The sequence below is a fragment of the Bactrocera dorsalis genome, chromosome 1, assembly GCF_023373825.1.
Source record: "Bactrocera dorsalis isolate Fly_Bdor chromosome 1, ASM2337382v1, whole genome shotgun sequence".
Lineage (NCBI taxonomy): Eukaryota > Metazoa > Arthropoda > Insecta > Diptera > Tephritidae > Bactrocera > Bactrocera dorsalis.
The window spans coordinates 22250843-22274663 of record NC_064303.1 but is presented as its reverse complement, the minus strand read 5'-3'; the positions used below and the strand labels follow the sequence as shown (position 1 = coordinate 22274663).

Below are 23821 nucleotides of genomic sequence, written 5' to 3'. Positions count from 1 at the left end.
CTTCGTTGCGTCTAGCTCTTATTTGTTATTGCTACTTTTGTTTATCCACTCTCCATTTTATTGTTGCCTTTATTTTATATTTACGCATATAATCGCTCCCACTTAGCCGCATCCTACACCGGATATAAATATTATGTTATCGTTTTTATGGTCCAACTTTATTAAGGCAATCTAGTCCAACACTGATTGGGGGTTGGTCATTATTTAAATATGCTTGAAAGTTAAGTAAACTCAGAGAGCATTGACAAAAGCTGGTGGCCAGTTTTCAATTTAATGGTTCCTCAATGTGAAGAAAGTTGATAATGTCTTTGCAATCCACACGCGTTCTTTAAGCCTCATCAACTTTCTTCTATTCTCGTATTCGATATATTATCTTGAGATCAACTAATTTGTCAACGATTTTTAGCTTCGTGACCCGAAAAAGTACAACAATTGTGTTAAAAGCTTTCACATGAACAGCTTCGAAAAAGTTAATGGTACAAGAAAATTGGAATTTAAAGTTATAGTGGATGTATGACACAAGTAAATTATGTTTAATGATATTGACTTCGTGTACGTATGTATTTAATTTGGCATTTTAGGCTAAGCGCTCCTTACTTTGGGTGAATGGTATTATTTAAAATTCTAATGTCACTCTGAATGAAACTGTTGCAAGCCCTTATACCATCGCATCAAATTTGATTCGAGACTGCGCTCTACTGCGTTTGTAAACCGAACGACTATATAGATTTCCATCGTCCGTTCTCCTTCTTAATCTTACTTATCAATATCACTCATAACTGAGAAGTTTGACTACCTTACAGTCTCACTTCTCCCATGGCTGGGTGTGCGATCAGTAGGAAAACGTTGAACCTGAAGTAAGCCTTTGTCAGTTTTCAGGAAGCGTTCATAGTTCGGCGCTATTTCCGAGGATTTTCCTTAGTTGATAAGGGCTCAGGTATTCTGAATTTCAATACTTATACTATGCATACGAGGTTTGACAAATTATAGAGCCCTTAAAAGCCGTCGCATGAGCTATTCGGAAGGTGAAAACGATGATTATTGCCTTTTTTGATAGCAGTGGATCGTGAATCGTCCACAAAGAATTCAATATTGCCAAGTACTCGAAAGATTGCGAAAAACGAGATCAACAGGGTGCGCCCAGACATCGCTCGGTCTCGTAACTGGATCCTTACATCACGACAACGCGCCGTGCCACACCGCCTCAGCGTGGCCCAGTATTTGGGCTCTAAAGGGATCCGCCGTGTTGGCAACAGCCGCCTTATTTCGTCCGACACTGTCACCCTGTGGAACTTTTTTTTGTGTTTCCTAATAACAAAATGAGGCTGGTCAAAGGAACCCCTTTTGAGTCGATTACCGGACATCCAGGCGGCCCCCGGGTGTGCTTGACAAGGGTATTCGTGCGGACATCCGCCCAGTCGAAAGCGTTTCCAGAAATGTTTACGAAAGCCACAGGAAAACTGCACTAGAATCGCTGTAATAGCGTGCCCAAGGGGACTACTTTGAAGCAGACTGGCAGATTTGTAGAATAATTTTCAAATATACGATTCTTATGGAAATAAGTCTCATTTTTAATTGTCATAACCTCGCGTATATACAAGGTATATAACGATATTCTTACGCTTTACAAGAGATGGCGTAGACTTTGATTGTTCCCGTGCTTCCCCCTCCACCCCTGCGTTTTCAATATTGCCGTATCAAGTACTGGAAAGCTACTTGTGTTTTCCTGCGATTTTTTCATCTTGTTTTAAAGCGTAAAAACCTATTTTTTTTTAACCGAAATGTTTTAGAACTTTGTGCTTGAAAAACATTTTTTTCCGGTAAACTTCTTCTTCATTACTTTACTACGAAGAAAAACTAAGCCTAAAAGTTATCCAACGTTTGTCGGAAATTTGTGATGAACATGCTCTACCTGAGCCAATGTGCCAAAAGTGATTTCCCTGATAAAAAAGTTGTGATTTTGTGGCTAGGAAGACTGAGAACATCCTAGGCGGGCCAAAGGTTTGAAGATGAGAAACTGGAAGTATAACTCCAAGAATATTTCTCTCGGCAACAAAAGAAGAGCTCGCAGAATACGCGAGTGTCACTTAAGCAGCCATTTTAAAACGTTTCAGAACAGTCGGATATATTCAAAATTGTGTGCCATGAGAATTGAAAACAGAGGAGTTTGAAACACGATCCCTTGTGGTAACACTAAAGACAAAAAATCATAAGTGAAACCTGGTCAACCAGAAAAATCAACGGCAAAGCCGAATATCCATGAATCCAAGGTAATGTCTTGTATTTGGTGGGATCAGAAGACTGTGCTCTATGATGAGCCGTGATTAATGGATCCGAATGGGGAAGACTAGCGGCAACAACTCATCAAGTTGAAAGGAGCGATTTGTGAAAAGCGCCAAGAATACGAGGTAATAGTTTTCCATGATGACAAGGCTCGTCCTCATGTTGCAAGTTCGGTTAAAACATAATTGGAAAGCAGCGTCTGATAAGTTTCGTCTTACCCGCCAAATAGCTCAGCCTTGCCCTTAGTTGCTACCATTTGTTCCGATCGGTGGATAAAAACTATTAGAAATGCAGTGCCTGGAAAATTTTGACTCACCAGCCTTATATACTAGACCTTATAGCCTAGACCTTATATCCTAGACCTTATACTCGTTTACTAGACCTTATATCCTAGACTTTATATCCTAGATTTTGTTAACTCTGATTATCATTAGTTCCACTCACGGGGATGCAGCTCACATCAGAACGGAGTATCAAAATTTTATATCTTAGAAGTATTAGGAATATATTTTCCATGAACTAAGGTGCTATTTTCAAAGATCTTCCACTTTATCTCTGCTATTCTGAAAGAATCTTATATCTATTTATCTCACACGTATTTTATTAAAGTTTAAATTTTCAAATCACCCTCTTTCGCCCTTATCAATATTGCGCAAAAAGCTGCCAACTATTTAAACTGCTAACATTTGTGTACCTCGACCACAATGACGTGACAGGAATACAAACATTCTCTTGTCGCTTGTCTGACTAGGAATTGCCCACAAAATTCATAAATAAAATACACATATTTTCACACAAAAGTGACAAGAGCATGCAGGTACTTCGAAATCGCTCGGATGCCAACGCAGTTCTACTACACGCATACATACATATGTACAATTGTTACAAGGTGTGTGTGTGTCGCAGGTGTTGGAATATGAAGTGTGAAAGTTAGCATAGTTTTACAGTCGATTCAGCTAAGCAGCCATACGCTTAGAGTTACAAAAATATTTACTTATTTGAGTTTCTAGTACGCTTTCATAACAAACTCCACAACTACAAATTTACACTCGTCGCTCGACTGTCGTAAGCTATTCTGTGGGAATTTTTCAATTTCACAATGGTTTCTCTCCCGCGCCACCTTCAAATTGCTTTAAGCTATTTCAACAATTCCTCAATTTGCCTACAACTTGGCCACACAGTTGCCAAAATGCTTTTCCGAGACTTGGATTGACTGTCGGCTTTGCAATTTTCAGCCTAAAAGTTAGACAAACTCAAGTGTGGAATGATTGGTTGAGTGTTTGTTAGCGAATTGTGTGTGTGAGTTTTATTTTTTGGCTTGCTCAGAATATGTTACAGGCAATTTTTGATTTCTGTCAATTGATTCGAAACCCGTTTTACTTGTGAAGTCTCTTTTTTTCAGAGCTATTCATAGACTTTTTCTTACCAAAACTAGATTGAAAGCGAAAATTTGGTATGCCTAACCGTACAAAGTTCTTAATATTCTCCACATGATGATTACAATGACTACAATGGAGAACATTTAGTGGACTCCTAATTCATTATATCTTAAACAAAATCAAATGTTAATACCGTAGAACGAAGCATATAAACATATAAACATTTTCTATAAAAGAACTTGACAATAATAGGTCGGTTTGTATGGTAGCTATCTATTACAGGGTTTGTCCTGAAAGTAATAGGACTAAGTCGATTTAAAAAAAAATATTGAACCAATCGTTACAATTCTTCAAAAACTTTCAAAATAGGCTCCTTCTGCGTCCATGCAACGCTGCCAGCACGATTTCCAATCATTGAAGACGTGATGAAAGCCATTCTCCGGAATAGCATTGAGAACCGCGGTGAATATTGCTTGGAAAGCCGGTCTGTCTTGGTTAGGTAGCTGTGCACAAGAAAGGCGGATGGAGCCGGGGCGTTATCGTGTTGCAACTTCCAATCGGCTACGATGTCTTGTCGGACCCGATTGACCCTTCCTTTGAGTGTTTTGAGGACTTCCATGTAAAATTTGGCGTTGACGGTTTGTGAAGGAGGAACAAATTCATGGTGGGCGATGCCTTTGATGTCAAAAAAGACGATGAGCATCGTTTTCACTTCGACAGTCGGCCAATGGCTCAGCTCATGATGCTGATCTTTTATAGGTTTTATAGAGATCTCTTACGTTTGCTTCTGGAAGAAACTTCGTAAAAAATTTAGTGTACCTTCTTCAGGGCAAAAAAAACGCGCCTTAGAGTACTCTTAAACGCCTGGCGGTTTCCACATAAAAACAACCGCTTTTGGTGCTTTGATATAATCCGTTTTAGCTTACTTAATTCAGTCGTCAATTATATATGAGCTTTGTAGTCACCATGTTTTGACTTGAGTCAGAGTAAGAGTACATCGCAAAATAATTTCAAGGAGTCAACGTTCGATTATAATCATGTAAGTCTCGAGAAGGTTTTAATGATTTTGATTGGTCGAATAATTTAACTCTGGAACTGATTTTTCTGACGATGACAGTGGTTTGCTGAGCCTGAGCAAATGTCATCATTTCGGCGATTCGATGTTTTTTGGGGTCTGATAGTGAACATTCTATTGAAGAAGGAAACCGGAATATGAAATATTCGTTCACAGCAATATTAGGGATGGCAATAATATATACTAACTACAAAACTACTAATAATGACGTTAAGTCAGTGGTTTTAAGAAGATCGATCACGAAAGTCAAAATATGCTATATTTTTCTCGGGCACATACCGTAAATTAAAATAAAAACACGTTGGAAGTGTTGCAAGATGAAATTAAGGGATATAATACTTATTCAGTTTCGAGGTAGTGACCACCTCACGCCGGAAATAATATCGTTGCACACTCGCTTTAATGAGTTCTTTTCATACTTTGTATCAGCTGATATTGTTTCAAATATCCTAGAACAGAGCAATTTGTATTTTATACAGAAATGAAATTAAACGGTTTAATTTTGGGGTATTAACTATCTCATGTCAGTAATCAAATATACTAAGTGAGTCTGTATATGAGTAATTTCAGGCAAACCTTCGTATTTTGTACAAATGTTTGTTGACCAAAATATTTTTATGTTCTTAATGTATTGCACAGAAAATTTATTCAAAGAGTATACTGAGCTTAGTTGGTCAAATCGAAAAATATTCTCATAAACAATAATTTAAATAAAATTTTAAGTGTTCAAATTTAAGTCAATATTAAGTTTTAAATTAGCTTTTCATTTGTTCGCTTCTGCATTACTTGCCAGTAATGAGAACAGTAAATGCAAAAGTTTTGTTTTTAATTTTCGCAAATCCCAAAGCCCGAAGCTTCTGCGATATTTTCCAAAAAATATGAAATTTTTTGCGTTCTCCATTATTACCACTTTCACAGGGGGTTTTTTACTCACGTACTCGCAGCCAGTGCATCGTGCGCTGGCAACTTCACAGCTTTGCTGCTCCAGCACACTAACGATAAAAATGAGAAATTAAAGTTGTGCTAAGCAAGCAACAGAAGTTTTCGTCTTCACCCCAGAGGCGTAAAACTTCAAACAAAAGGAAAGTATGAGCGGCGAGAGCAACTGGGGTCAAGTGTGTGGAATAATAGTTGGGGAAATAGTTGGTTAGCTTTATGAAGTTATATTATCACAGGGGTATATGTATAGTACAGATGTAGATTATATTATAGCTATAGATGTATAAGTATATCATATTTTAACTAGAATGAGTAGAAAATTTAATTTTTTCCAATCCAGGGCCACATTTTGATTTTGGTGTTGTTATTTGGAACTAGATTTCGCACCAATGTCAAAAAAAGCGAATTTAAGTTATTTTATTTAAAAAAAAGAGTCCTACTGATTTTAATCCCATAAAACTGACTTTCATTAAGGTCAAGCTTGCTAAATACATCATTCTCAATCTCCATAAATTTTATTTAGAGTCTGTCTATAGAATTTGTAATACCCAACCAATTTAAGGTATGGCCATGCATACATGCGGTCCCTTTTCAGAAACTATAATTATAATTTAATGGAAAAACTGTAAAACTTGGAAACATATTGATTAGACAAGCGTAAAAATTTGCATTTTGGTTTTTTTCAATGTAAAATTTACAATCAAAAATTCACGAGCAATTAAAATTGTACAAACGTTTAACGAAAATAATCAATTGCATAAAAGACAACAAAACCTAAACTTAAACATTCCTGGAAACTGTGCAAAAAAATTTGCGAGAGCTCTAACAAATTCGAGTATTATTTTTAAATATTTAAACCTTTTATTTTTTTTGACCAAAACGCCAGTTCATTTGCCACCGCCCGTGGATATGAAAAAAATAAAGCGATAAGCGTTGCTTTGTGCCAACAACAGCGCAACACTGGCAAGCACAACTACACCAGCAGCTATATGTACTTCGTATATATGTAACGTGTATATGTTGACGTTAGTCATCCCAGTTAGTTATAAATCGCTTTACAACTAGTGTGAAAACCAACTAATCAGGCGATTGTCTTCTTTTCACACAGACATTGATAACCCTTTTGCAAAGAATTTAGTTTTATAAGGCCTTCATAGAAAAATAAAATAACAAAAATTATATGATGATTTGGTAAAAAAATATTCTCATGACTCGTGCCCATATTGTTAAGCACAAGATATCTTTAATGAGAATAAATGCTAACTCTAACCGAATTAGAGTGAGCTTCATTGCTAAACAATATTTCTGTTGAAAATCGGAATTGGTGGCCATCTCGTTTTGAGCACAGTCACTGAACATGCGAAGCAAACCGAGGTCGTTCTGCAAAATCTTTCAAAAAGTGGATGGACAACAGCTCCAATCGATGCGCACGCTGGCGAATGAATGAATGATTCTGCTTCACAGCACAATATCGCCGAATTACGAATTACCGATTCTGTTGGGTAACTGAATAGATATCAAATAATGGTCGTCAAAAAGACTAACTCTGAAAAAATGATCGACTCTTTGAAAACCACATGTCTATAAAATACGCGGTATGTAATTCGAATATTTTGGAATCAGTATTCTTCTTAACAGTATATTATAAATCATAGAATCTTCAGTAAGCATTGATTTGTAGAAAGATCAAATTTTGTGAAAAGAAGCCTAGCTTGGCGTATACAAAGCTGTGATAAAGATAAAATGCGCTGTCGTGGGACACCAGGCAGGAACGAAGTTCCTTCGGATAATGTAGAATCGATATAATTTGCAAAACAAATACCACATGATAATACATGAACATTCGTAAAGGCAGCAACATAACAATGGCCGGCATGTACACAAACACAGCTGTCCATTTCGCATGTACACAATATCGTTGTGGCCATACTAATACCTTTCACTTGAATGAAATTTTAATATTTTGTTCAAAGTGAAAATTTTTTTATGTAAAAAATAAGCAAAAATTGGTAATTTTTTTTGTTTTAAATATCAATTGTTATTACAAATGATATAAATAGAGCTATTTTATGCTTTTATTTGTAAAATAACGTCAAGTTTGTTAGACCTGTGAATAATTTTACATTTTACATATTAGTGACATCACCACTCTACCTCCTCTTTCTATCTTCCATTCTACTGTCAATTCTACTGTCGTCCTACTGCCTTTGGCAAATATAGGAAATATTCAAGTTAGTGGGAACGACAACTGTCGGCCTGCAGTCGTGTAGTCGTGTAGCTGTCAAAATAACAGTGTCCATAAGAACGTCTGTATTTTAATATTTGGCAGATGTAGTTTGCAGTCTGTTGCGCTCTATGCATAATTTGCATACACAATAATGTTACAGATTTTTCATGCCTAATTATTTTGCAAGACCTAAAAGTAGGCTATAACTAGCGATACAGCTTACAGGTTATTTCTTACGGGTTATTTCTTACGGATATTTCTTACGGGTTATTTCTTACGGTTTTTACTATCAACTTTTTTTCAGTTAGCAGCAAAATCCCATCTTCTGCAAGCCTCCGTAAGGAACTTCGTTCCAAAAAGCATGTTACGTTATTCCGCATGCTAGGCTATAAGCGAGTCTTAATAACAAAAAAAAGCTATGTAATTTGATCTGAGCTGAGTTCTTAAAGGGTAGCATATTCGAACCTATCAAAAAAAAAACTCAAAAACGCGCGCACTATACATTCATTGGTAAGAAATCATACTCTCCAAGACTCTGTCGACACCACAAACTAAGATCACATTAGTCAAGGCGACAAATATAATGTTAGGACTTTTAAGGTATGCTTCGAAAACTTCTTAAGTCAGTTCCAGCCTTTCGCCCATAATCTATCTCAGATCACTCATTACCGATGATGTAATTAGAAAACTGTCTAAGTCCGAAAAAAAAATAGCTTGCAAGTGGAATTTGGAACTCTCGTCAAGCTGGTGTCAATGTTACAACCATTGTTTTTGTACGCGGAAAATTTTACGAGAACTATATACTTCAGGGTCTCCTACGTGTTTCAAATTGCCCTATATGAAAAAAAGCTTAGTAAAACATTTCCTTTCATTCTATATTTCCACTGCTTGCAAACTCCTCTTACTAATCCCTGTTAAGCTATTCATTCGATGCGGTAGTTTTCACTGCTGGGTGGAGTAAAAAAATATTTACGCACACCGCAGTCGATTTCATGTAGTTCCATACTCTTGATAATTGCACCATTACAGACATACATATGTATATCTAAATGTGTATGCTTTAAAAAAACTGGAATATTTTTTTCGAAATAAAACTAGCAATTTAACTGGCAACACCAGCATAAAACTGCAACAAATAGCAGAACAATAACAAGTATCAGCAGCAAATGCCGCGCGGAATAGCAGCAACCAACAATTGTAGCATTTGTATGGCATTATATGTAACATGTTGCTACTGAATTTATGCTGTTGCCGGCGGCAATAACAACTAAAACGGTTCAACTGAAGCATAGTTTTTATGAATAGAACATGCAACGAGTTTAAACTGCAACGCAAGTTGGTGTGCTTTAGCGTTCACATACGCATTTTCCTTGGGGGGTGCGATGGGGGCGACTATGAGAAAGAAATATATAGAGTTGTAGATATATTTGAGTAACTTTAAAAAAGTATAGCTGGTGAGCAGAAAATTGATATAAAAGGAATAGCTCGCTGAATCATACTAAATATTCTGTAAAATCGGGTCTCGGTGGTGCAGGTTAAATACACCGTGTTGTTGCAGTAGCGACAGAAAACATTTCTCAAATAATTTTCAGAGTTTAGCGTAGTTGACAGTTGTTGGCCGGAAAAAATCTATTTATAAGCATGTGATTTCTCGAATTCAATGCTGCAATAAGCCTTGTAAGTCAGTTCTCTGAAAAGCTTTCTATCTTTGACTCTGTAAAGCAGAGTATCAGGAATACATTAAGTTTCTACCGGTACACGATACAAGGGACTGTGACTGCGGGAACAATGTTGGCATACTAATAGATCACTGGTGACTCCACATCTGACAGATCGAGGAGACTGTGGAAATGTCAAGAGGAAAGCACCAGGGAAACTGTAAATAATTTCTTGAGGACATAAATCGCAATGGTAAAAATATGCTTCAAGCACTTGGCGGCTCCACGGTATGAGACACTGGAAGAAGTATCGTTAGTAAGGCCTCACAACCTCTTGAAATTGGTACCAATCACTGGCATCCTAAAGTTTAACTACTCCTCATGGACGATTTTACGAATGGCACTCCATCTAGTACCGCTAACGTCTACATGTGGCTTATTAGCCTACCCGTCTAACCGAACTGCCATTATATTGGCATTTTATCAGTTTATATTGGCATATTGTAAGTCTGTGTACAAAATATATTTACGAAAATTCCGAGCTTTATAGGCTGTTCGTTAGTAGAAATCGACTAGATTTTATGTACAAAAGCTTAACTTTACCTCAAAAAGGATTGAAAACGAATACCTTTTCAAAAGCACAAAACTTCAAAGTCGAGTTTACGAAGTGATGATGTCATCAGTAACAAAAGGCATACTAAACACCGAGCTCTTTCATAAAAGTAGGGAAATGAGAACAGTGGATAGTCATTCATAGGCACAAGAAAAGAACTACAGTAGTAGTACTCTCACCGCAGTCTTCGTCCATATTGGCACAAAACAGGGACAGTCGATTTTCACAAGCTTCTACTGAGCCGAACCAGTTAAATCGTTTATTATTGACAGAAAAGTAGTAAAGGTAGTTATCATTTGAAACCAAGCTGAAACTAGTTATAAGGTGAAAGTATAAAAACATTCCAACCAAGCCTCTAGAACTTCTGGCGAATCGTTTTCGATAAGTGTAAAGGAACACAATAATCTTCCAATTGACTTAAGTTGTGCGATTGCTTACTTCAGACGGTCCAATGGTTTGACACGGGTGAGTTATTTAGGTGGCGAAGACAATTAGCTGAACTTTAGGTTAGGTTAGGTAAGGGGGATTGTGGGTATTCATGGGATGGGGTGTCCCCTGATCACCAGTTCAGAGAAGTATGGAAGCTCAACAGGTAGTTGTTTCGGTCTGACCGGAGACTTAATACTGGTACCACGTGGAGCAGTAGCCCTTGCAGTTCGCTCCAACCTGCTCATGCAGACAAGCCCCTCGGGGAGTATCGTGGTGGTTGTGGTTTATACCCAAATGCGGGTAGAGTGTTTTGATCACTCAATGTGGAGTTGCATTGCAATCGGGTGCCGGACCCAAAGAACGGCAGAGGTTTTAGATGGCTGCGAACCCGACCAAGGTGGTTAGTGTGTCCATTTCACACTGCCAATTGGTTACTGAAAATGCTTGGTATTTTCAGGGCGCTGATCAACGCATTGATTTGATCCATTGTACTTTTGAGTAGAAAGACCGTGGGATAAGGCTATCGTCAGCAGGTACCCACGTTAAACACACCGGACGTTGTTCTATGGTTGACAGTACAAATCCAAATTAAGATTTTGCTCATAGGGGAGGAGTTCTTAGTAGATGCTTCCCGGCCAAACCCACTAATCACTTTGCATTTGATGTTGTCCTATTCAACTCACTTTTCTTCGCCAGTCATCCATCCTCTTCAGAAATGAATCGACACAGTTGGGATTCAACAGTAATATGCAGATGGAATTTGAGTTCATGAGGTTAACGCGAGTGCTTTCTTTTGTATTTAGTGCTTACATAACGTTTAGATCTGCCAATTTTCATTACTTTGTCGATATTTTAAAGTAATGGATGATTCATTTCAAGGTTCTCCACTTTTTTAAAGAAAAAATACAGAAACTTCAAATTTAATGGGGAATGTTTATCATCATTCGAAAGAACATCATCATTCGAAACAACGCATCAATCAATGGACTTATTGAGAGAACACTTCGGTAAACAGATAATTTCACGTTTTGGGCTGATGGATTGACCACCTAGATCGTGTGATATGATACCATTAGACTCTTTCTTGTGGGTTTATGTAAAGTCTAAAGTCTATGCGGACAATACCGCTTGGATATAGGCCTTGGAGAAAAATATCACCCTTGTCATTTGTCAGTTACCAGTGGAAAAACTCAAACTAGTCGTCGAAAATTGAACTCAATGGGTGACCATGAAAGAGCTAATCTTTAAAAAATAAATACCAAAAATAGTTCTTTCGGCTGAAAATGAATATTCTCCAATAAATTTGAAGTCTCTGTGTTTTTTCTTAAAAAAAAAGGCAATGGATCACCCTTTACACCAACAAAGAAAGCATAAACAGGTAAACATGCTTCAAATTTCGAGAAAAATTTGTCACTTTTATTTACTAGGTATGCCTTTATCCTATAAACTATGCCTTATTTTATGTGCGCACAAACGACCCAACTATTTCCAAAAAAATCCATTGTAAAGTCTAAATTCTATGATGAAAATTTTGAAGCAAATAGGCAAACAAACACACAAACATTCCTGTAACGCGACCGCTGCTGCGACAGGAAATAGTGTGGCAAGCAAGCAGCTGAACAGCCATGTAAGTAGCTGCTTCCTGCTGCGCTAGCAAGCCACTGCAGCTGCTGCTGGCTCGGTTAGCAGGTAAAACTGGAAAGTGGCATGCAACATGCAGCATGTGGCAGCAATGTGGAAATTTCGCGCTTGAAGGCTGCTGATATGAAATATGCACTGCCAAAATATGAAGTATCGCCAACGTCAGTTATGTGCTTTGTATATATACACACGCAGTATATTCACGCCAGCGTAAGGAAAGTGGGGCGAGGAGCAACTCATACGAAAATGTTTGTCAAAAAAATATTAACTCTTTTCGTCATTGGAGCTGGAGCGGCTGCAAATGCTGCTAGCATAGTGGCTCCTGCTGCTGTTGATGACAAGAAATCAGTTTTGACAGCAGTGACGCAGCCATATACCCGCACATTGCTGAAATTTACTCCTCTGGTATCAGCGCTGCCTTAGCCGGCATTTATTCCTTTGTATGCTGAAGCGCCGTCTCCAGGGCGCTCTATCGTTGCAACAGCTGTTGCCAGCTGGTTTGAGTTGATATCCTGTTGTAGGAAAGCATGCATATTTCCTTCCTACGCCGCTGAGGTTGCCCTGGTGGCAAGTGAGTCGACATTTTTCGGAGTTGAGTTATTTGGAAATTTTGTCGCTTTAAGTAAAAAAGTGACAGCCGACGACCTCACTGCGTTGAGTTGACACACTTTATTTAGTTTTTCTTTTCGTGGAGTGGGTTAAATAGCAAGCAAGCCATTTGGGTGAAAATGAGAGCTATGATATTTAACGGGTTATATGACAGGCATCTGCTGATGTGCAACGATGAAAAATAATAAAATGATAAAGCGATGAAGGTGAACGTAGAAATCAATAGGTACTAAGAGCAAATAAGAATAATCTTTTATTAATTTTATGTAAGAAATATATAAGCATGAATGTTGACCTACATATGTATGTATGAAACTGGGAAATTTTTGACTTATCCTTCTTTTTCGCCTGTACTAAGCTAACGATGAGAAAAAGAACTTACAAGTAGACTTAGGCATTTACTAAGAGAGCTTCCTAATGAAGCAACCAAAAATCTGTTATAGCAATTTTTTTAGTCTAGTCAGACCAACGTACAAAGAAAGTTTAATATATAATTTTTCTTATACTTATATCTCCAGAAATTGCTCTTCGCAGTTTTCGGAAAACTTTCTAAACATACAATACTCTATTGAACTATCTTTTTCGGTTGAAGCGGATACAGCGGCTCACTGTTCTCCTCAAAACAGGAGCGCTATAAACTACTCTAATAGCTGCACTAGAAGGGTTTATCCAAGCAATCGACATTGCAGTGGAAAGCTCTGCAGTAAAATAAGCTGTAAGTTTGGCGGCGTTAGGCGAATCCACCATATGGACCATTGAGCATAGCTAGGTGGATAAAATAGAACACAAACCCTCACGTTTTATATGGAAGAAAAGGTTTCAAGTCACACTAGGGAAAGGGTATATGGCACAGGAGAACGGGACTCGCCAGTGGAGCTTACAACATTGAGAACAGACGGATCAAAAATGGATAACGAAGTGGGCGCCGGAAACTATTCATCGGAGCTGGATCTTAGGAGACACTTCAAGCTTCCGGAATACTGATTTATCGTCAGCAAAAATTATTTGAACAGTTCCAAAGGGAAGAATTTTTAATATTCTAGTCTTAAGAAATCGCATGGGGCTCATAAAGTATGTGAAGAGTCTGTTCAATAAAAATTAACTTTTTAGTGCTAATTTTAGCGGTTCTGGACAAAAAACTAATGCAGATAGAATACTAATACTTTGGGAAAATAATGTTTAGATAGTTGGTACCAACTGTGAAATTTTCATTCAAATCAGACAACATGAAATTTTTGACTTTCGGCCACAGATATCCCAATGTGCAACGCGCGCGACAGCTTTCTCATGCCCAAATCTTGGTTTAATATGTGACAAACAGTTTTTTTTGACATCTTCATAATCTCAGCTATGTCCCGAACATTAATCCGGCGGTCGTCTAGTACCAACTGATGCACTTTAGCGATGTTATCGTTAGTGGTTACAGTTTTTGGACGCCCAGGACGTTCATCATCTTCCAAGCTCTTGCGACCCACGTTTAAATTCAGCTGCCCAAAATTTTACGGTGGTAAACGATGGTGCAGAGTCACCATACACAGAGTCCAACTCGTCTTTGATTTGTGAAGGCGTATTGCCTTTCAAAAATAAAAATTAATTACAGCTCGATATTCAATTTTTTCCATTTTGGGGAAATCACCGAAATAGACTCACAAAAACGACTGTCAACAGATAACTGCGCAAGATAAATTTCTGAAATTTAGGCGAGTAGCTATTATAATATTCACAATTTGAAATAGAAACTTTTTTTTCAGATGTGCCGCTAGCTTCACGTTGAGATCGGTTATTTATCGGACAGCCCTCGTATTCTCGCTCTAGTCATCTGACAACTTTTCCGTATAACTCTAGAAGATTGCAAATGTGGAAAACGCACAGAGCTAATAATTTCCAAGGAACACTTGAAAACTAAAAAGTTGAATGGAATCTACATGTTTGGTATGTAGGCAGAGCTAGCCTTAAAAATATACCACAAAGAGTTCATACTACTATGAGCAAAAAATATTAAGACTTTGTTTATCATTTTAAATACTTAATTTATTCTTCAAAATCTATATCTCCCCCTCAAAGTAATCTCCCGATGACTCGAATACACTTGTGCCAGCGGTGCATTATCGTTGTGCAAAAAGACCATACTTCCGTCCTCCTTTTACGAATAGCTTCGTGCAAATGACGTATAACACTGTAATAGTATTCCTTGTTTACAGTTTGGCCAATCGGGAGAAATTCGGAATGTACTAAAACTCGATAATCGAAGAAAACTGTTAACATAACCTTGATTTTTTGATCTGCTTTAAGAGGTTTTTTTGGCTTCAGCTCACCTTTACCACGATATTCGGCAGATTCATGGTCTATTGCCAGGTCGTAAGCATAGATTCAGGACTCATGGCCAGTAATAATAAGTTTCATGACATCTTGGTAGTCAGAAAACATTGTTTCACAGACATTAACGGGGCGCTGTTTTTGAAAAAATCTTGCTTCACTTTTCTTAAGCACAAATGATCTTTCCAAATGGTTTTCACTGATGTTTTCGATGTTCCTACGATGGCTGTCAAATTTATGACTGTTAATAATCAATTCTCAAGCACCAATCTCTTTATTTTATTGACGTGTTGATCATCACTTTTTGTTGATGGCCGTCCTGAACGTGGCTCGTCGTCGAGGCGTTCTCCATCCTCTTTGAATCATTTGTGCGAATCAAAAACACTTGCTGGCAAAAAACAACAATCAATGAAAGCCTTTTCTAACATTCCGAACAGTTCAGCACCAGAAACTGGATTACACATACAAAATTTAATAGAACTTTTTTGTCGAAAAAATTCATGTATTGAAAAATTGCCTACATAACAACTTTTTAGAACTTTTTAAAGACAAATTCGTAGAAAAAGTATCATTAGGAGAAGAGTAAACTTCAATTTCATAAAAAAAAACGCACTTCAAGTCAAAAAAGGCAATAGAAATCGTAAAACTTCGGTCTCTTATTGTTTTGAAACTCTCTTCATTTTCTCTTACTTTGCTGAAGCAAATTTAACGACTCTTAAGAGCTCGTTACTGAAACAGAGTCCCATTTTGAAGCAAAGTACAAAATATTACAAAATAGTATCAACAGATGCCTCTAGGGTCAAGCACTGGTCGATTAAATCATTTTATATCGATCTTGGACATTTGTGTCAACATTATCCCAACAAAATATTTGTAGAAATCTGTTTGCATCCCAAACTTATTCTCAACTGAAAATGTCACTTTTTGAGCCGAATTCTCGACATTCGCAGGAAATTTTGCCATTCTTTTTTAATTCCAAGAAAAGTGCGGCTAAGGCCCATCGCATGCTTTAGGATACGTACGCTGAGGCTGTCCTAAGTGAAAGAACATGTCGTGAATGGTTTCACGCTTTAAGAATGGTGATTATGAAGCCGGCATGGTGGTGGAAGGGAGAAGATTTTCGCAGATGCTGAATTGGAAGCATTACTCGACCAAGATGCGTTTCAAACCCAAGAGGAATTGGCCGAATCGTTGCAAGTGACACAGCAAGCCGTATCAAAACGCCTCAAAGCCATGGGGATGATTCAGAAACAAGGAAACTGGGTTCCTTACGACTTGAAACCAAGAGATGTCGAACGGCGCTTCTTTGCATGTGAACAGCTGCTTCAAAGGCACAACCGAAAGGGATTTTTACATCGCATTGTAACTGGCGACGAAAAATGGGTCCACTACGATAATCCTAAGCGAAGAAAGTCATGGGGAAAGCCTGGACATGCCTCCACGTCGACGGCAAAACCGAACATTCACGGCGCCAAGGTCATGCTCTGCATTTGGTGGGACCTGCTCACCCCCCGCTATATTATGAGCTGCTAAAGCCAAGTGAAACCATCACAGGAGATCGATACCGAACGCAATTGATGCGTTTGAGCCGAGCACTAAAAGAAAAACGGCCACAGTACGAGGAAAGACACGATAAAGTCATTCTCCAGCATGACAATGCTCGGCCTCACGTCGCAAAGGTGGTCAAAAAATATTTGGAGACGCTGAAATGGGAGATCTTACCCCACCCGCCGTATTCTCCAGACGTTGCTCCATCTGACTACCACTTGTTCCGATCGATGGCACACGGTCTAGCTAACGAGCACTTCAGTTCTTATGAAGAAGTCAAAAATTGGATTGATACTTGGATCGACTCGAAAGATGAGGAGTTCTTTCGCCACGGAATACGCATGCTGCCAGAAAGATGGTCAAAAATTGTTTAATACAGACACTTGTATTCCTAAAAAAGAGACAACTGTAAGGAAAGTTAACATTTTATCTGTTTTTCCATAAAATATGTTTTTTCTTTATAATGAGATAATTTTTGCAGCCTCTAATATACTCAAAGAGACATATCGTTACAGCAACTGTACATTGTTGACTCAAAAATTTCGTTGTAGGGCAGTCGGGTGTCACATTGTTCGAAGAAATATAGTATGTATGTACATATCTATTGTCGTGCTTTTGAAAGTAATTAAAAGGCATTATGTGAAATCTCGTTCGCATTTTTCTAATTTTAGGTCATGTCGCTAAATATTAACCAAAATGTTGCTGCCTTCATATCTCATTTATAGCTGTTACTCGTAGAAAATTTTTAATGACACCAAAGCAAACTTGAGTGTCGCCAGGGCTTACCCTACACCGTCCACGTTTCTTCAAAACTGCAGTGCGGCATTTGGGTGGAGGTCCTTTGACGCTCCACGAATACTATTTGCTATTTACTTTGAACATTTTTACGATCGTCGAAATTAGCTGCCCGTTGACAATCTAACAATACACAGCGCACAATATCACATACATACATACTCACATATTGTCATATTTTACTACTTTGCCAACTAAGTTTTACGAACTATTGCATTATCTACTACGACTATATTTCGAAGACACACACACACACATACACATACAAATAGAAAAACTGCAGTAAAATTTTATTTATTTACAACGCTTCTCTTTCGCTCTTTCTCTTTGCAGGCAAACACACGCGGGTGCAGGACGCGCAGAAGATCGACGAAAATGGTAATTAAAAGTAGAATAAGACGAAAAAAAACTGTAAATTACTTTTTTCTTTTCATTAAGTAATAGCACATAGAGGAATGTCCACAAATGTAAGCATACTTTGAAATACTTACAGACCTCTCCTAGGGTAACTTCGTAGGTTTGTGGTAGAAAAGGCTTCGCAAAGATACTGTTTGCTGTAGACAAATATACTGCAATAGCAAGGCATAGAGCAAATCTTTAATTCTATTTGTCAGAGAAAAAGTAACAAAATTGAGGGAGAAACAGTTGGCAAAGCACACAGTAGACGAAATAATGGAAAAAATTTAGCAAAGAAGAAGAAGAAAGTAACAAATAGCAAGGTTTGAGAAATTTTGCAGCGACAAAGATTTATGCGGGTTATGCAGCCCTAGAATGGGTGGGTGGGCTACTTCCAGAAGCAAGTGAGCAAATGCGCACTCTTCGTTTCTCTCCGCTGTCCGCCGCCATGCGACCACACTGGATATTTTCCGCTTTAATTGAAAATGCGCGTGTAATTGCAACTTTGTCGCATTAAATGTTGTGCAACAAAAGTTTACCAGTGCAATATTGTAATCGTAAAATCAGCAAGTTGACAAACATTTCTCTGCAATTACTGCTCTTAGGAAAGTTGCGTCTTTTGTCTGCCACAGTTGTGGGCGAGTGTGTTGTAGGGGCGGCTCGGACGGTTTTTGTGCAACAAAGTTTTGCTCGCAGCGGATTTGTTGCAAATGATTGATGGCGAGTGGTTTGCAAATAAAGATAAAGCACAATAAATTGGCATTTATGAAATTTCTTTTAAAGTGCGAGGCAAAGTCTGTGTCTGCTACGAAGAAGTTTTCAGTTGGTGCTGCACTCGAAAAGACTTAACGTGTTTTTTAATTTTGAAAGTAGATAGGCTAAGTTGCAACCATAACTGGTTTCCTCTAATTAACCTGAAAACGCTTTTTAAACAAGTAAACTTACTTTTACAGATCCCACAGCGCCTGGCTTTCCCGAACCCATCAATAACGTGACCGTATCTGTGGGCAGAGATGCGCTGCTGGCGTGCGTCGTCGATAATCTGAAAGGATATAAGGTAAATGAATCGAAAGTCTAGTCACATAATTATTAATAATAAGTATATGCACTTAATCAAGTAATATGAACTTTAAATACCTTTAGAGAATAAATTACTGAGTTCAAGAGGAGTTAACCTGAAAGTCAACGTCGCCATGTGAAGTCAAAAAACAAAAAAACACGGAAGTAATAATAATAATACTTATAATCTCAGAAAGTTTAAAATTGCAGAAATTTAGTTAGAAAATTTCGGTAAACCAAATAACTAAAACAAGATCATACCCACTTCTTTAAAACTTTCAAACATCAGATGCCTCTCTACACTTTAACTCATTAAACGCTAGTATTACATATACGTAACGCTCCGATATTTCACATAAATCTACGACTTTGCGTATTTTTGCTTTTTTAAATGTTCCAAATTATAAATTAGAATTGAAGTGAACAAATCAAAGAATAAGCGTGCGCTATATTTTGCCCTTCCGTTTAGTGTAGCAAAATTAGTAGCGCAGTGAACACGAAGCCGATTTCATACACCTAAAAAAACTGTCGAAATGGGAACACGTTGTCGGTAAGTACGATTTTTAATAAAGTGTCACCGATTTATGTGAAAAGAGTGTTTTGTATATTTTGATAGTGTTTGAAATTTTATGCTAATAAAAAAAAATGAAAATGACTGTATTTGTAGGTTTTTTTTCATCTTGTGTAGCTGTGACATATGTATATGTCACGTTCGCGGGTTCACCTTATGAATTGTATAACTATATATAATATACATATTTATGTGCGTGTTCTTTCGTTATTAGGGCAAAACTAACTCTTGGAGAAGTTTGAGCAGTTTTGGACGAATTGACAAATAATGAAGAAGAAGAAGTGGAAGCTATATATAGAGGCTCCTGACGCGGGTGCTCTTTCAGGTGATGATTCGGCAGATGAAGACGGCGGTACTTTGGAAAACTTGTCACATACACAGCTTGTCGAGGATTGTGAAATTGTTACAAGAAAAAATAAAGACTTTGAAGAGAACCCTGACTTTGATATGGACGCTGTAATTTTAGGCTGCTTGAATCATTCTATCTCAGAGTTAGTAGTAAACCTTTTGGAGGAATCATTTGCTTCTGTGCAAGCATCCGAAAAGCCGAGTACATCGCGTTCAACTAAAAAGCCTAGGGAACAAACCAGTTCTAGTCGTCGTAAGATAACTGAAGGTCAGTCACATAGTAAGGCTAAGAGAGCCAAACCATCCTTTACGTGGGTCGATGATAATATCAAACCTAGATCTCCAATTTTCCCTGAGGGTAATTACAGTGACTGCAGCAACCTAGGGCCATATGAGCAATTCCAAAAGTTTTTTGATGATGAATTTTTGCAAGTGCTGTGTGACGAGTCAAACAGATATTCACTCTTAAATAATAATGGAAACCCAAATATTACAGTTGGAGAAATGAAAGTATTTTTAGGAATTCTGATAATAAGTGGATATATGTACCTATTCTCCAAACAAAGAAGCATATTGGAGCGTTGACAAAGATATTCAAAATCTTGTGATTATTGACTCGATGAGGCGTGATCGTTTTCGAACTATTTTTGGAAATCTATACTTTATTGACCCCGGAAAGACAGATTTATCGGATAAAATATGGAAATTGAGACCCCTAACTGATGCTTTGAAAGCGAATTTTGTTACAAATTTTCATCCAGAGCGGAATTTGTCCTACGGTGAATCAATGGTGGAATACTATGGCAGGCACGGTTGTAAACAATTTATTAGAGACAAACCGTTGAGATTTGGTTATAAAATGTGGTGTCTAAATACGCCTTCCGGTTATCTTCTAAACTTCGAGATGTATCAGGGAAAAAACCCTAGGACGAAAGAAGAGTACGCTGCAAACTATGGAAAGAACGCTGCTCCGCTGTTTTCAATGATCGATGAGTTCGATGAAACGTGGAAGCCACTTCCATTTCAATTCTTTTTCGATAATCTCTTCATTTCAATACCTGTTTTGGTTGTATTAAAAAAAATAGGACATGAGGGAACTGGAACAATTCGGCAAAATTCAATACCAATCTCTTGCCCTTTGCCACTGAAGGATAAGTTGAAAAAAGGAACGTGGTTATATGGCTAGTTCCCGGATTTCTGAATGCGATATTACAGTCACGAAATGGGTAGACAATGCAGTAGTTTCCGTTGCATCAACTTTATTTGGGAAGGAACCGGTAGGGACAACTGGAAGATACTCTAGGGCAGAACAGGGTCCCCAATGCTATCGTAATGTATAATAAGAATATGGGCGGAACAGACCGTATGGACCAAAACGTTAACGCTTACAGGATTGGAGCTAGAGGGAAGAAGTGGTGGTTCTCAATTTTTACCTGGTTGGTTGATGTCTCCATTCAAAATGCTTGGCTCTTACATAGAAAAGGCGGACACGGGCTAACCCAGCTACAGTTTAGAAGAACCATTGCCAATCACTTTTGTCGTACTTATGGACAAGTCCAAGGACCATGGGGATTTAGACGTCCGGATTCGCAAATTGAGCTTGATGCTAGATATGACCTAATTGGCCTTTTCATAGTTAGAAATCCTACCAGGAGACGCTGTGCTGGAAACAACTGCCAGCGATCAATAAACACCAAATGTGTAAAGTGTGACGTAGGTTTGTGTGTGGATTGTTTCTACAACTTTCACTTTAGACCAGTTTGAGGTTTCTTTCTCAACCAAAAATTGATGAATTTTCATACGTTTGTACTTGTTTCGTTTTCTTTTTGTAAACTTTATAATTAAAATAATAAAATTGATGAATTAAATCTAATGGAAGTGTTTATTTACATGTTAGTATCAAACATTGTATTACGTAACAGAAACACGCAAGCGTTACATATATGTCACGGGTCGTGCAGACCCCCCGGATAGGGGTCGAAACTTTTGTTTGTAGTTTTGTGTACATATCAACCCTAATAGTATCCACACAAAGTTTGGTTCCTCTATCTTTGCTATTTAGCTTTCGCGTTTAATGGGTTAAGGCATAGTACCAAACTACAGTTTTGTGGTTTCGAATCTCTTGAATACCAACGTTGTCTGGGTAACATGGGTCATGTGTACCAAGCTTTATAAGGATGTCTCAATTTTTACTGAAGATATGTGGTACGGACAGACATACAGTCACTCGGAATTCAACTCGTCTCGTTATTCTGATCATTTATATATAGGGTGATCCATTTCAAGGTTCCCTACTTTTTTAAAGCAAAAACTTAAAAAACAGAAATCGGGAATATTTACTAACATTTATTGGCATTTATTTTTTGAAAATTATCTCTTGCCGGCCGCGGCTTTGTTTCAGATTGTTCATTCGTTGAGTCCAATTTTCGTAGGCTCGTTCGAGCATTTGGACTGGTAAATGGCGAATGATACGCGTGATATTTTGCTCCAAGCCCTAAATGGAAGCAGGATTGTGCGCATACCCGTTAGACCTTACACATTCTCATAGCAAAAAGTCCGAAGGGGTAATATCAAACGCCGGTCGATTGACCATTCCAAAACGTAAAATTATCTGCTCACGGAAGTGTTCTGTCAATAAATCCATTGATTGATGGGACGTGTGGAAAGGGGCGCCATCTTGTTAAAACCAAATGTCGCCGAGATCAGGACCCTCAGCCATCAAATAGTCGGTTATGATGGTGCATTAACGGTCCTCCATTTATTGTTACGTTCTCACCGGCATCATATTTGAGGAAATTTGGGCCGATGATTGTACTGACTCACAAACCAAACGAAACCGTTGTTTTTTCTACATGAAATGACAGCTCTTGAGTCTCTTCAAGTTGCTCTTTGTCCCGAATGCGTCATTTTTACTTAGTCACATACCTATTGAGCCAGAAATATGTCTGAACGCTCAACAAAATTTGGCTCGAAAACATCGAATCTTCTTATAACCATAGAGCCCATAGAGCGAAGCGATACCGCTTGGGAAGATCGAGTTGCTTTAGTTCTTGCGCAAGCTGTATTTTATAAGATCTCGATGTAAAATGCTACCAGTCGTTCCATACGTGAGTCCGAGTTGCTGCGAATCTCGCCAAATCGACTTTTTATGATCTTCGTATACACTTTCAGCTACGACTGTTATATTTTTTGCACTGCGTGATCTATTCGGTCGAATATTATCCAATAATCCTAACATTGCTTGGGCGTAAATCTTTCCATGATGAACAGCCAAACATACTAAATAAAAATAGCATGATAGCTTGACACGACTCGATCTGTCAAAAAAAGTTAAAAAAACACCTCTACCTGGAGCACTCGCTATATACAGCTCTTTATCTATCTTGGATTAGTATAAGATGTTACAAATAACCATTATGTGAACAAAGCTTTTATATTATCTGTTCCGATATTATTAAAAATTAATAAGTATACTAATTATTTGTGCTTAAAGAAGATGACCACCTATTTATCTGTATTTCACTAAGGTATTTCACACCAGAATCCGTGAAGCTAACCCACAGAACTAATCACAATAGATACAAAAAAAGGCCTAACAAAACGATCGTGCAATGCGACACTCTAAATTAGGTTTTCGAGCAACCATAACCACTTGTTTTAACAGCACTACTTCTACTTCTTTAATGCGATACCTACAACCTCTTTCCAATTTCTACAAAGTATGTAGTCTTCTTCTTCATCTGCTTCCACCGGCGCGTACTGAATCGAATAAGTACTTTCAGCGTGGCCGCTGTCTTGTCGCCGCATATCTCGTACAGCTCAACATTCCATCGACTGTGGCATTCGTTGTTGCTAATGCGCTAAGATGCGATAAATCTTTTTCTTGAAAACTATTCTCTAGGATACGTCTAAGATCTTTATCACGCAAATAATTA

At 37.9% G+C, this 23821-nt stretch overlaps 1 protein-coding gene across 1 annotated transcript in view; it reads left to right on the top strand.

Moving 5' to 3' along the window:
• The window catches only part of LOC105225693 (uncharacterized), a 253875-nt gene that overhangs the window by 140836 nt on the left and 89218 nt on the right, over nt 1-23821 (top strand). Inside the window, exons 3-4 of the mRNA XM_049447157.1 lie at nt 17846-17890; nt 18862-18965. Coding sequence (XP_049303114.1) covers nt 17846-17890; nt 18862-18965 — 149 coding nt within the window. The remainder of the gene's footprint in view (nt 1-17845; nt 17891-18861; nt 18966-23821) is intronic.